Below are 12,701 nucleotides of genomic sequence, written 5' to 3'. Positions count from 1 at the left end.
TTTTCAACCATTCGAGACCGAGAAGCGTCAGCAACTTAGCAAACCCAAACGTGATTTTCGCCACATTCTTTATACACCGCGCATTAATATCGTCGGTGATTAGCCCGGACTTCAGGCCCACCTCATCTCATTTATCCCCCTTTTTTCTCCTCCCGGCTGTTTGATACCACAAGTCATTAAACCCTGCAGATCGGCCTGTCTCTCCTCCACCCCTCCTCACGCACCCCTCATCCGTCTCTTCCTCTGACAATTGCCCTGGGCACTCGGAGATTCTGAACGCTGATAAAACGACGGGGCTCTTTGCTCCGGCCGGTAAGAAATCTCCAAGGATTAGTTTATTAATGGCCACCGGGCGTAATTATCGGCTGCTCGGCGTCAAGGTGAATATTTCGATGATCGTTCCGCCCAATGGCTGCGCCGTTCTCGCGATCGTGGTCTACATAGGCCTTTTTTCGGGCTGGAGTACGTTCACTTATCGTCTACCCTCCGATGCCCGCGGTCGCATTTATATTTGAAATAATAACTTAAACAGCACCCGAATTTTTTGTGACCCCTGGCGAGGCCGTAAGAGATCTCTTAATGCTCTCCGTCCGTTTGCTTCGGAATTGAGATAGTGGTAGAAGATAATACGATAAGTCAGGGAAATCTGATCTCCTCATTTGTATTCCTTCTCTTCCCCTTGCACAACTGCCCCTTTTAATTATTCCTGTTTTTGGAGTGGAATCTTGATTTAGCAAACGGGAGGTCTCCCCTCCCCCCCATTTAATCGGCAGGTTTATTAAGTTTTAACATAACTAACTACCTTCATCTCGCCTAAAGTCACCAGCTTTGTATCGCCCGCCTGTTCTGTGGACAGTTTAATTAGTGCTCAAAGATTAAATTCTTTCAACTTACACTTTTACATTGTCTTCTAGTATAGAAAGTATTCATTTTTATTGTATATATAGTTTTAAATTTTTATAAAATAATTGCTTATATCTATACGTAACTTATTTAGCTAAACCATGATATTGTTTCAGCTCGATTAGTATGATGTTTCTTTGCTTATAATTTATGCGGTCATCACCGCCACCTGCCTTCCCCCTTTCTACCGGTTTATAAATATTTACGTCGAATTTCTGAAAATCTCAGAGGCTTTACAACGCGAGATCTTCACAAACGAGGACGGTCGGTCATCTCGTTTGGTGTTGAATTACACCGCTAGTCCGCTCCGGAGAACTTGAAATTCTTCATCGTGTGAAGATGACATCAGACAGAATGTCAGAGAATTTTAGACAATCCTCTAAAAAAAAAAAAACAAATTGATAAGAAGAATACGGCTTGGCAAACGTAAACATGCAACATAATATTCGCTCTCCTTTTTTTCATATTGTGTATTTTTTATTAAAAAATTACGTATTACATCTTTTCATTTTCGGACAATGGATGACTGGGAATCAATCACCTCTTTTGTTTATCGTAATATAGGTGCAATAATAGTGGCATAATGACTGCGTGCAAATGTAAATACGGTAACGCGTAACGAAACCTTCCTTCACGGTTGTTCTTTATTTTCGTTTTCTCGTGCTTGCTTTTTTTGTGTCGACATTAAGCGGCTCCTGTCCGCGAACTATAACCGTGCGTTACCACCTGTTAGTTAAACAAAGACTCATTGTTACATCGAAATTTGGTCGATAGTACCTGAAGAAATCCTGGCTAATGATCTACATGAATCGTATTCGTAAGCGAAGGACATTTGTATTTTCTCGACAAGAATATAAATTACCGTATTCTAATATTGAACGCTAATCATTAAATATGGCAATCTTATTTGTTTTCTTAAAAATTTTTTATCTTACTTTTTCTCTTTTATATTATTACAAAAAATTATAAAATAGACATCTTCGTCCAAATTTTCATGAAGAATCCGTAATTGTGGAGAACTTTCATATTCGGTAATTATAACTATACGTACATATATAAATCTCTACGTTTTTTTTTACTCTGTTATACAATCTATCTCTTACGTGCATCGGCTACTTAATAGTCACGTTATGCGGTATATTATTAAAAAAATGCGCAGCGCAGAAAATTAAAAATGGTCTCGACGTTACCGAAGCTGCAGTTTACAGTGCAAAAAGCGCAAATCACGGAGAGCGGCGATTCGGCGACGTGGTTGACGCGCGACGACAGCGCGCCAGGTATAATGAGATTTTGCCGGAAGTCGCGTCGAAGGAGGAGCGAGATGCGGCTGGGGGCTACCCGAGTCGGCGTTATCCGTCCGCCACAGAAGCGCAGTTTCCTCGGAGGGGCGCCCCCGCGGCGCGGGGCCCCCATGAACGAATCTAATTAAACGCTAAATTGTTATTTTAAGTTTAATAACAACCATAATGATCTCGCGCCCGAGACGGGGCACTGTTATTATCTAGATTGCATATTTTCTGGTAGATTAAGTTCCTTAAGCGAAGGGAGCTCTCTGCGCTCCCGGCGGCGAGAGCGCAAGAAGCGCTTCTTCGGATGAGCTTGATGCAACCGAGCGCGGGGAATCTTGCCTGGTGGCGATGCAACGTTATAGTTGCAAACTGTACCTCGGGGCGCATATGCAACCGGACCAATTATGCCGCGGGAGGATCTGGGAAATACTCGAGTTACGTAAAATCCTCGCAACGAAGATTTTAAGAACTCCACGCCAAAGAGCGATATAATAATTTTCTGAAATCGGAAAATTTTATCTCTCACAAAAATTCGTAACACAAAGTTAGAATTATTTGCTAAATGTTATATTAATACGAAAAGTTTGTTTCGCGAAAAGAGTATTTCAATGGCGATTAGCGAGATAAAAGTTGATAAATGTTGGTTGGGCTCGCAAATCTCACCGCTGCTTTCGAGCGCCTGCATACGTGTGATGGCTTTTTAACGTTAATTCTGTGGCTCGCGAGTATGGTACGTGGCATTCTCGGAGAGCGATTCGTCATCTCTCCTTCCGTCACGTCACCCGATCGCGAACACGGTGCAGCAATGCATTTCTTACTCTTTGTCGCGAGTAAACGTACGTATACGTTTCTTCCCGTCGCGCCATTTCCCTCGGTTCTCTCTTTCATCGCCCTCGTCCGTTACGCGACGGCAATTACACCGCCGGGTCGGAAAAACCGTTGGCGAAATACACGAGTGCGGTATGCGACCGAGGCAAAAATGAACGCCTCCTTACAAACTCATACCTACAACTAGACTGATGAGAAAAGCGTGTATGTGTCACGGCACTTGCAGCTGATCGCGCGCGTTGCTTCGAACTAAAGTGGAATATTATTAGAAGAAAAAACATTTCAATCTGTCTAAATTAATTGTTTTTTTGCTAAAGTTAATGCGTGGCAAAATGAGAGCTGGTCAGTAAACACGCACTCTATACATGAATCTATATGCATATATTTAACCTAACTATATAATTGCATGTGTTTGTATCTATTTATTTTTGTCTTTATCTTAAAGTCTGTTTGTATATGTATATGTCTAAAACATTAATTTTGTATAATAATATAAATTATATATAATATATGCAATATGATAAGATATTTACACTAATTCTGTGACAACGTCAATAATTTTATACAGTAAAAATCGTACTGATATATACATAATTATTAATATAAATCTTAATTCTAGCCATACGATGTGAATTCCATGTAACTGAAGTATAAATTCCATTGTATAGAAAAGAGAATATTTCTTAGATAGAAAGAGAATACTTCTAATGAAGCTCTCATTTGGCAAGACACACCGTGCACGACTGCGCCCGTAGCAATTATCCCGTTGCAATTAGAGAGGGCTACGTATCTCCGAGAAAAGAGGGGTTCCGCGGGCAAAACGCGATCTGCTTTAAACGAACTGTCGTCGTCAGTGCTTCAAGAATGCTCTACCAGCATACTCCTTCTTATGGTCGAGTTAGCCGGGTAGTATAGGAAGTATTCTCCTCTCCCTGCTCCCGCTCTAATGGCGGGCATCTAAAAAGTGCCGGCGAGTTTGCCAATTAAGGAGCACTATCCGCGGCGTACGTTCGCTTGTACGCTGGTCCAGGGATAGAAATGCGTTAATCGAGTCGACTCTTAAAGCCGTATTCAGTTATTAATTATTATGCAAGCCATGTGCGTCGCTTTGCGCACGATTTAAATCATCAGTAAGAACGATCGGCACGAAAAGTCGTCCCGGTAATTCGCTCGCGTGTCGCCTACCCTTGTCTCATGCCTTTACCGCAAAAGAACGGGAAAAAGTTTCACTCGAAATGGTATCGCGTCCCAATACCGAAACCGGATGAACTTTCACCGAAGAACCCCGCGGAGATACAGCGGTGCGGCTCCCTTTGGAATTTCGTGGCGTCAATTATCTACCATATAAGAGTAGAACGGATCGGAATGTGTCGCCGAGACTTTGTATTAAGCGTTTAAATTATTCGGCGCTAACTGCATACAATTTTTGTGTTACGTTAAATTTTATACGTTACGTTATCTCGACGTTTAGTTTTTATTTTTTTTACTTTCTATTGTAACTTGGAACTTGAAATTATTTTTCATTAAAATTTATTCTTAAAGTAGATAATTAAATAAATTCTAAATAATTTATTAACGTATTTTAATCATTTTTATGTGTTTGGACTGCATTTAAATGATGACATTTTCCTTTTCTTATTTATTGCAGGCTCTCCTTGCGAGCACGATGGAATTTGCGTGAACACGCCCGGATCCTTCGCGTGCAATTGCACGCAAGGATTCACTGGTCCACGATGTGAGACGAATGTGAACGAGTGCGAGTCGCATCCGTGTCAGAACGACGGTTCCTGCCTGGACGATCCTGGGACCTTTCGATGCGTCTGCATGCCTGGTAAGTACGTCGCTCTCTATAATTCATCTCACGGTACTTGCGGATGATTACGTGTCCCTTTGACGTCGTCCCGCACTTCTCTCTCTCTCTCTCTCTCTCTCTCTCTCTCTCTCTCTTTCTCTCTCGAGAGAAAGAGCAGCGATACATCTCTTCGCACATCCTAAAAGGGACACCACATAATTCCCTCTACTTCCTCGCGTGACCGTGAACACGTCACGTTCGAAAACACACTTCAGCCGCTTTCACGATGGCAATTTCTTTTCGAATTGTTGTGCCGTTTATGCTTCGCGCAAGTAACTTCTACATATCGGTCGCTATGTTACACATATTTCGCTCCGCATGCTTTTTGATCGTTTCATATAAGGTCTGTCGTGAAAGTTGTAATTACGTTCGGAAGTGCCGGCTTCCCTCGAACACGGATCATTTATTTTCGCGGTCCTGTCGCTCGAAACGACGATGTGTTTTTATGTTTTCGCGTGAGACGTTTTTTGTACAAGCGTGGTGGTTCCTTCCGTTGGAAAGTTTGCACCTCCTTATTACAATGGTCGCGTCTCGGGTCACGTTCATTATCTCGAAAAAAAAGAAGGCAATCAACTAAAAAATATAATTAATCTTAAATCATAGCTGAAACTTAACAATACTAATAGTAGGAAGAATTTCTCGCGAAAAAGCTTATCAATTTTAATCGCTTAAGTGAAACTCAAAAACGGAAACGCTCTTTCGATTAAGTTTTGAATTTTATAAAGACGCATAAACGGCCACATTGTTTCGAAGTGTCAACGTTTCCTCGGTCAAGACTGAGACCGGCCATTTTCGCGGGAAATCGCGGGAGATGCGAGATGCGAGGCGCGCGAGAAGACGCGCGATCCGCCGCGCGCGATAGGCGGCCGGTTGCCGCCGCGCCACGTAGCGCAGGGGACCCCGGGCCCCGAGGGGCCCGCGCGCTATGTCGTCTGTAAATTCTTCCGAGATGACAGTGCGCCGCGGCTTGCATTATCTGATACACACAAGAGCCGTGGCGGGAGGGCAGCGACCGGCAACTCGTTCGCTCTTTTAACGGCGGCGCGCGTAAGTCAGCCTTAATTGTTTGACGCCGGCGGAACGACGCGATCTATCCCTCGCGGGTCCGTTAAGAAATCGAGCCTCTTAAAGGGCTCTCGGACGTAAAGCCGCGAGAAAGAGAGAGAGAGAGAGAGATCCGCACGATCGATAATCGATATAATCGACAGCGAATGCACGCGCGTCACCGCCGAGATCATGGAATCGCCGCAAACGCCGGAGGATATCTCTGGTTTGGAATTTTTAATCCGCATTTATTTACGATCACAAACGCGAATTCCCTCTTCAAGGAAATTGATAACGGTGACTACAGCGGGGATAATATATAAATAATTGCGGGTTAAGTGATGGTCGGAGATGAACGTCGTTGTTCATAGATTTGCGCGTGATTCCTATTTGATAAATTGATGGCGCCAATTTGCAATTTACGTATAATCTTTAACGAAAAGATCTTTTTTCTTGTTCTTGTCCCGTTGTCATGCACGCGTTGCACTGGCGATAAACCGAAAGAATTGTTGAAAAATCTATTTAAGGGTATATGTCATATCACAATGTTCTTTATAGTTTCGACAAAACTTTTTACGACCTAATTTTCGTATTTGATATCTGAAGATAATAATTAAGACTTTTAGTATTATATTATAAGTAGTTTAAAATCTTATAGTAAAACTTGATAATTAGGCACCTTTTTTAGTATCCGTATTAATATTTTGAAACTTATTCAATATGCGTATTCAGGTTTTTATATGAAAATTGTAGGGAAAGAAAAATGTTTGAGTTACACTACTTATTTACTATTTATATTCGAGAATTGTTATATCAAAGAACGGACAATCGAATGAAATCCTTCAACGTCGAAGGGGAGCCGTACTCTGAGAAGATCGGAGAAGGGCGGAGGAAATCGGGAGTTCAAAAAAGTGAGATAACAAAAAATTAGGGACTCTTTCGGGTTCTCGAATAGACCCCGGCAAGGTTGAAGGGTGGGATGAACGAGGAAGGGGGCGAGCAGTAAAATATGATAGCGGGATTCGCGAAATATGAGACCGAGACAACGGGATCCGTTGCCCCGGGCCCCCGTGGGCCTCCGTGCGGACACAAAGGCTTATCTTGTCCCTCGGCTTACTCCGCCATTTTGGTACTCCACCTCCGCCTTCCCACCCCCGCCTTCTTCCTTCTTCTTTCTCCTCGTCCTGCGCCTCCTTGGGTCTCATTCTCGTCTTTTTCGTCTCTTCTTGCTTCGACCCTTCGTCGAGCCGTACGTCGTGCCTTCCTTTCTTGTCGGGACCCGCTGTCCCGTAAAAGGATCCGCTAAGTAGCGCTAAGAGGTTCGAGGAAAGAGGATCCTTGGGCATTCAGAATTTTGCACGACGGACCCGCAGCATCGGTGTTTTGCACGTATTATACCTGGCCTTTGTAATTGTCGTTGGCGCGGCTCCTCCGCATCTCTGTTTCGCATTGCGCGCCGCGTAATGAGAGAAGCTTTTCTCCTCCATCGAGAGGAGAAATTAGATCTGGATCACGACCGCCGTGAGTCGTCTGTTAGTCTCCTGAATCAGAGCGACCGATGCTGAACGCTCGGCGGACTGTTGAACATCCGTGATATTCCTTGAAACAAAAAAGTCAAATTTGCACTTTTCAATAGCAAGCTCAAGTTAAATCTAACTCTTAAGAATAGAATCTCAATTATTAAATTTCTGTTTTAATAAAAATATTAATTATAATCAACATATCATATTCTAATAAAATATTATCTACTGCTCTTGATTGTTTTAAGTGCGTCAGTATTTAATTTGTTTGTACTATTTAGATATATTTTAAATCAATTTTTCATTATCAATTACCTATATGATCGTATTGCGGTTCGGAATCTCGCCAGACATATGCAGACACATTGTATCGCGGATGTCACGGGAGATGTCCGCCGTATTGTGCTCGCACATACACGAAGTTTATGATCATCCGCGTATATAATGAAGAGGAGGAGTGGCACGAGATCTCCCTGCAGTGTCATTGACGTACGAGAGCAATTACGGTGCTATTGCGTTTTCTACTGGGCGATCTGATAGTACTGGCTCTCTTCGTGGTTGATGAATGCTCGCGCGATGGGCAGCTTCGTACGCTGTAGTCCTGAAAAAATGCGGATTAATAAATCGGTAGCGCGGCGAGCGATATACCGCGGATTGCATCAACTCGCTATTAAACAACAGAGGGACGTAATGAGTCGGTCCTTCCAACCGACGGTCGTTAAATTGCACACACGACCGTCTGTGTCGACTATCGGTACGCAATGACGACGTGAGATTCTCGGGATTGCGGCTGGTTGCCTGATATTTCAACGAGAAAGACTCGAGTGACCTTAAGTAAATTCTTACTTTCTGCTCCAGACCTCGACATAGTTTAATAAGTCTTATCGTAATAAAATGGCGCGAATCCATTATTTTTCAAAATGTAATATGAAACACTGCAATGAATTTGAAAACGATTAACATCCGCCGAACGATTATCGCCGAAATAATTATTGTCAACTTGAGAATGGCATTTATACCTTAAAAATAACGTTGCGTTTAATTGAACTTAAAACCTTCGCGTTAACGTCAAATGAATTCTGGCCACAAGCTAAAATTTTGAGATGATTTTGTGACATATACAGTTAGCAATCCCGCAGTAGCTCAGACTCACCTATTCTCCTCGCGGTGTTCTAGGTACCCGACCGTTTGTGCGAATGAAGATGACATAAAGCCGGCGTCGCGCGGGAAGGCATTACAAATCGCCGCGCAAACACTCTAACACACAACGCGAAACAATGTTATCCGCCACGCCATCACGCGCTCGTACACTTCCAGGTGTTCACACGGAACAGGAATTCGCGAGACGGGTAAGACTTCTGCCTCGGGCATAGTACGTTCCTCTCAGGATCCCCGAAGGTACTCGCTTAAAGGCGTCGGTCTCCACTTTTCGCTGTGACTTTTGTCGAAGCGAAATTAAAAAACAACTGCGTCTCTTCATTCGCGTTTGTCAGACGCTCGCCCTTTGTATCGGCGATCCAGAGATAACCGATACGTCGACAGATACTATTGAAAAAGGTGTAAAAAGCTCCGTGGGGCCGAATCGTAATCGAGACATATTTTACTGTCACGCGCAATCTGCGGTTTTTTCTTTTTCCTCTCGACTCTGTCTCTCGCTCTCGTGCCATTCCTTTTACGACGCGCATCGCATCGCGGAAGATTTGTTACCCCCGGACCAACGAGGGAGATATCTCAATATTCGCAGCTTGATACACCCAACCTGTATATACGCGTACGCACACGCATACGCGCATGCATACGCACACGTGCGCACCGCGTTTGCGCTGCGTATCTCGAAGAAGTGGAAGTCCTGCCGTCGGACACGCGCGGGGATTCGTATGATACATTACTGAAGATGTAGATTGCTCTCGGTACAATCCAGCAGCCTTGCATTGTCGCGGGAGGGACAATGGCCGCCGCGTTCTGTTATCCAACCCTTATTCCGCGTTGCGTTCTCTTCTCGTGCGCTCTCTCTTTTTTTCCCTCGCGACAATAAGACTCAACCGAGCTCCTTCTCTTGTCTCTCTAAGAATCTAGAACTTCAATTTTTGCGAAATGCAGTAGATGTCATTAACGAAGAATTTTGTTTACCATAAAGAAAGATTGATCAGTTGGAGACATACATACATATTATTTCTTCAAGTTAAATTTACATATTATTGAATCACATTATTAAATTATTTATTTTATAATTTTAATACAATTAATGTTATCGTATTTACAATCTTATCGTCATTATACGTATTATTAAATTTGCAAAATTATTGTACTTATTATATTTGCGGCATGACTTTTATACGATCGCGCCGGCGAGATCTATGTATTTCGAGAACAATGCTAGCATTATCTCCGGCTGAAACACCTCTTCAATTGACACATTCATTCTCGCGTTCGAGAACCTCGCGCGATTGTCAGTTTAAGGCTCGCTCGTCGCGAACGAGACCTCTTTTGGCGAAGTTCGGTCGGACTAATTAAGTGGGCATAGTCCGCCTCGCGAGAGACGGGGTATTCGTGCTTTTGTTTCTTTCGGCAAGAAAGACAGCGAGCTTAGTTGTCGAAGCAGAGGTGGATGCTGCACCAACTGTCAGGGAGTGACGGCACCCTCCCGGGCGAAGGAGACGCGCGCATTTATTGTCCAGGCCTCTTTTGAATGCTCTTTTCACGGACATCGCGATTTCCTTTTTCTTCCGCGTCGCTCCGCGCGCGTGTTCGCTTCTTCGGCCGCTTCATCATTCCACCGTCGGAAGACGTCGATGCCATTTTTATTCGCGCAGCTTGAGGAACAATACCAGCCGCGACCTTTAGGACGTTGCCCTGCCGAATAATGTCTGATTTATGTCCGATGATTCTGAACATTCCTCATCAAGACGTTCCTTGCACCCCTAATTTAACTTACATTAATAACAATGAAGAACTTATATTATTATGAATATGCAATTACGTTACTTGTGTAAATAACGAGAAAATCAGTCATCATTTGTTAGTTTACTTATTATAACTTCATTATTTTCTTTGTATACTCGATGAATTATACTTTTAATAGAGAACAACAAAAGCTCACGTGACTTCGTAATACGAGATTGTTGACGTATTTGCAGGAACGGTTACATAAATACGGTGCAGTACTTAAAAGCGTCGAGAAGGCCCGCCAAGATTCTATCTGAGCTTACCCAACACGCCCGCTAAGTCTTCCGGCGGACTTTATCCGCTTGATCTGCGCTCACAAGTTCTTTTTTTCAGCTCCTCATTCCCTCGCCACCAGCCTACCTCCTTTCACGATTATATTTCTCTTTATCCGTTTCTATCTCTCATTCCTCTTCATCCAGTTTCGTCAAATTTAGACTGAGAAATTCTAGAAAGGCGGCATCTAAAGTGGTCCAGATAATTGTACCTTCATCCGATAAAACGAGAAGAAAAGGTAGATTTAAAGATGAAATTTTCTAGCACAAAGAAAATTTTTCTCTAAATTAATTGCAATTATTATAAATCTGGTTACATCGATAATGCCATTTTTTTAAAGTTTGATTTAAAAAGTGTATATATAAAAAAGAAATTATTTTTAATTAGGCTGCTGTGAATGATACTTTTACCCTCTACTTTTACTGTCGAGTTTTTTCCACCGATTTTATTAAATTTATATAGTTTAACATTTTATATAATTTGCCAAGCATAGAACTCAAGTAAGTTTTACTAAAATAACTAAGGTAGCAACGAAACGAAACAAAAGCTGAGAAGTGACGAGAAGGGGAAGAGATCGCGAACTAAGAGCGTCCCGAGCCGTTTCGTTGCTAACAAGCCGGATTGTCTCTCAGCAAGACACCATTCGCCATCCTGTAGCGCGTCTTCTTCGTCCGGGCATCAGTCACTCTTGAAATCGTCATCAGGAACCTCGGCGACGTCATAGGATCGTACACACGTGTGCGTGCGTGCGTGCGTGCGTGCGTGCCTGCGTGTCTGCGTACGTGCACGTGGTCCAACGATGCCTTGTGTTTTGCCTCGTGAGCACTCGTGATATATGGCCGCCATGAACGAGACGGACACACCGCGCCTTCTGGGTAAACGTGTCTCTTCTGCATGTTCCTCCGCTCGTTACTTCTTCCTACGTTTCTTTTTCCACTTGACAGTGTAACTACCGGCAGGAGTTCTTCGACGCAGGAAAAAGTTCGAAATGAATATCGGTCTTATAAGTGAGACGAGTAGCGTTCAAAAGTTACGTCGATAAAATTATTCTTTCAGGAATATAAATAGGCACATTTTTATGAAGATACTTCTCATTAATACGACACGATTATAATAATATTATGTTTACATTTTTTAAATAAAAATTTCTATTAACATAAATTTTACTAACATGTTTATTGAATTTTACTTAACATTTATTAATACGAAAATTTTAATTTTTTTCAATTGAATTTAACGCGCATAATTATTTTTTATTATCCACAGCGGCATTGATATCGCACTTACCGAACTTTATTCTACCTTTGACACATGATATTTTGTATCTCGTATGGATTTTTGAAATGTCATTTTAAATTCACAGAACTGATTTTTGTTCTGGGTTCGCTATTGTGTTAGCGGAACACCTGTTTGAATACATCTCGCGAGCGTTCGCGGCGCGCGTTGGAATCCCAACTTTTTGACGAAGCGCGCTTTTCGCTGGCTCCATTCGAAACCAACGCATCATTGTGACGAGGAAATTGGTCTTCGCGAGTCGACGAACCGCGGCCAATGGAATTACGTCCGTTCTGACGCTGACAAAGGGCAGCCTGATTTCTATGGGACGAATTCCCTTCGCTGGTGACCGTGCCGGCTCTTTCGTTCGCGTTCGTCCCCTCCTCGTTCCCCCCCTCCTGGCGTGGAAATAGCCAATTTAAGGGTACAACGGGATCGACATGCGTGCGTGCGTGCGTGCGTGCATGTGCAAGAAAGTGCGCGGGGTCGCATACAAATGCGGTTTTAAATGCAGTCCCTAGGCCCCTGTCGATGGTACCATTCCGCACGGAGGATGGTTTCCTTTGCGCCCGCTTTCAGGCGTAGGTCGCGCCGGCGCGACCTCTCTTCCAGCCTTCGTCGGTGAAGAGTCGCGAGTCGTAAACGAGGCTGGCAACGAATCCAGAACGAATCGGCAGTGCTTTCGACACGATGTCTTCGGCGGAGGGGAAGCTTCAATCCGGGATGACTTCGGACGAATCGCGAGAGAAAGAGGCGAGAGAGAGAGAGAGA

The 12,701-nt window shown here is 43.3% G+C and overlaps 1 protein-coding gene across 1 annotated transcript in view; it reads left to right on the top strand.

Annotated features, from left to right (window-relative positions):
- The window catches only part of LOC105455748 (neurogenic locus Notch protein), a 234,994-nt gene that overhangs the window by 161,696 nt on the left and 60,597 nt on the right, over positions 1-12,701 (top strand). The window contains exon 8 of the mRNA XM_011699287.1: positions 4,669-4,851. Coding sequence (XP_011697589.1) covers positions 4,669-4,851 — 183 coding nt within the window. The remainder of the gene's footprint in view (positions 1-4,668; positions 4,852-12,701) is intronic.

This window comes from Wasmannia auropunctata, unplaced genomic scaffold (assembly GCF_000956235.1).
Source record: "Wasmannia auropunctata unplaced genomic scaffold, wasmannia.A_1.0 LD335844.1, whole genome shotgun sequence".
NCBI lineage: Eukaryota > Metazoa > Arthropoda > Insecta > Hymenoptera > Formicidae > Wasmannia > Wasmannia auropunctata.
Note: the sequence above shows the minus strand (reverse complement) of the source record. Positions and strands in the feature narration are given on the sequence as shown.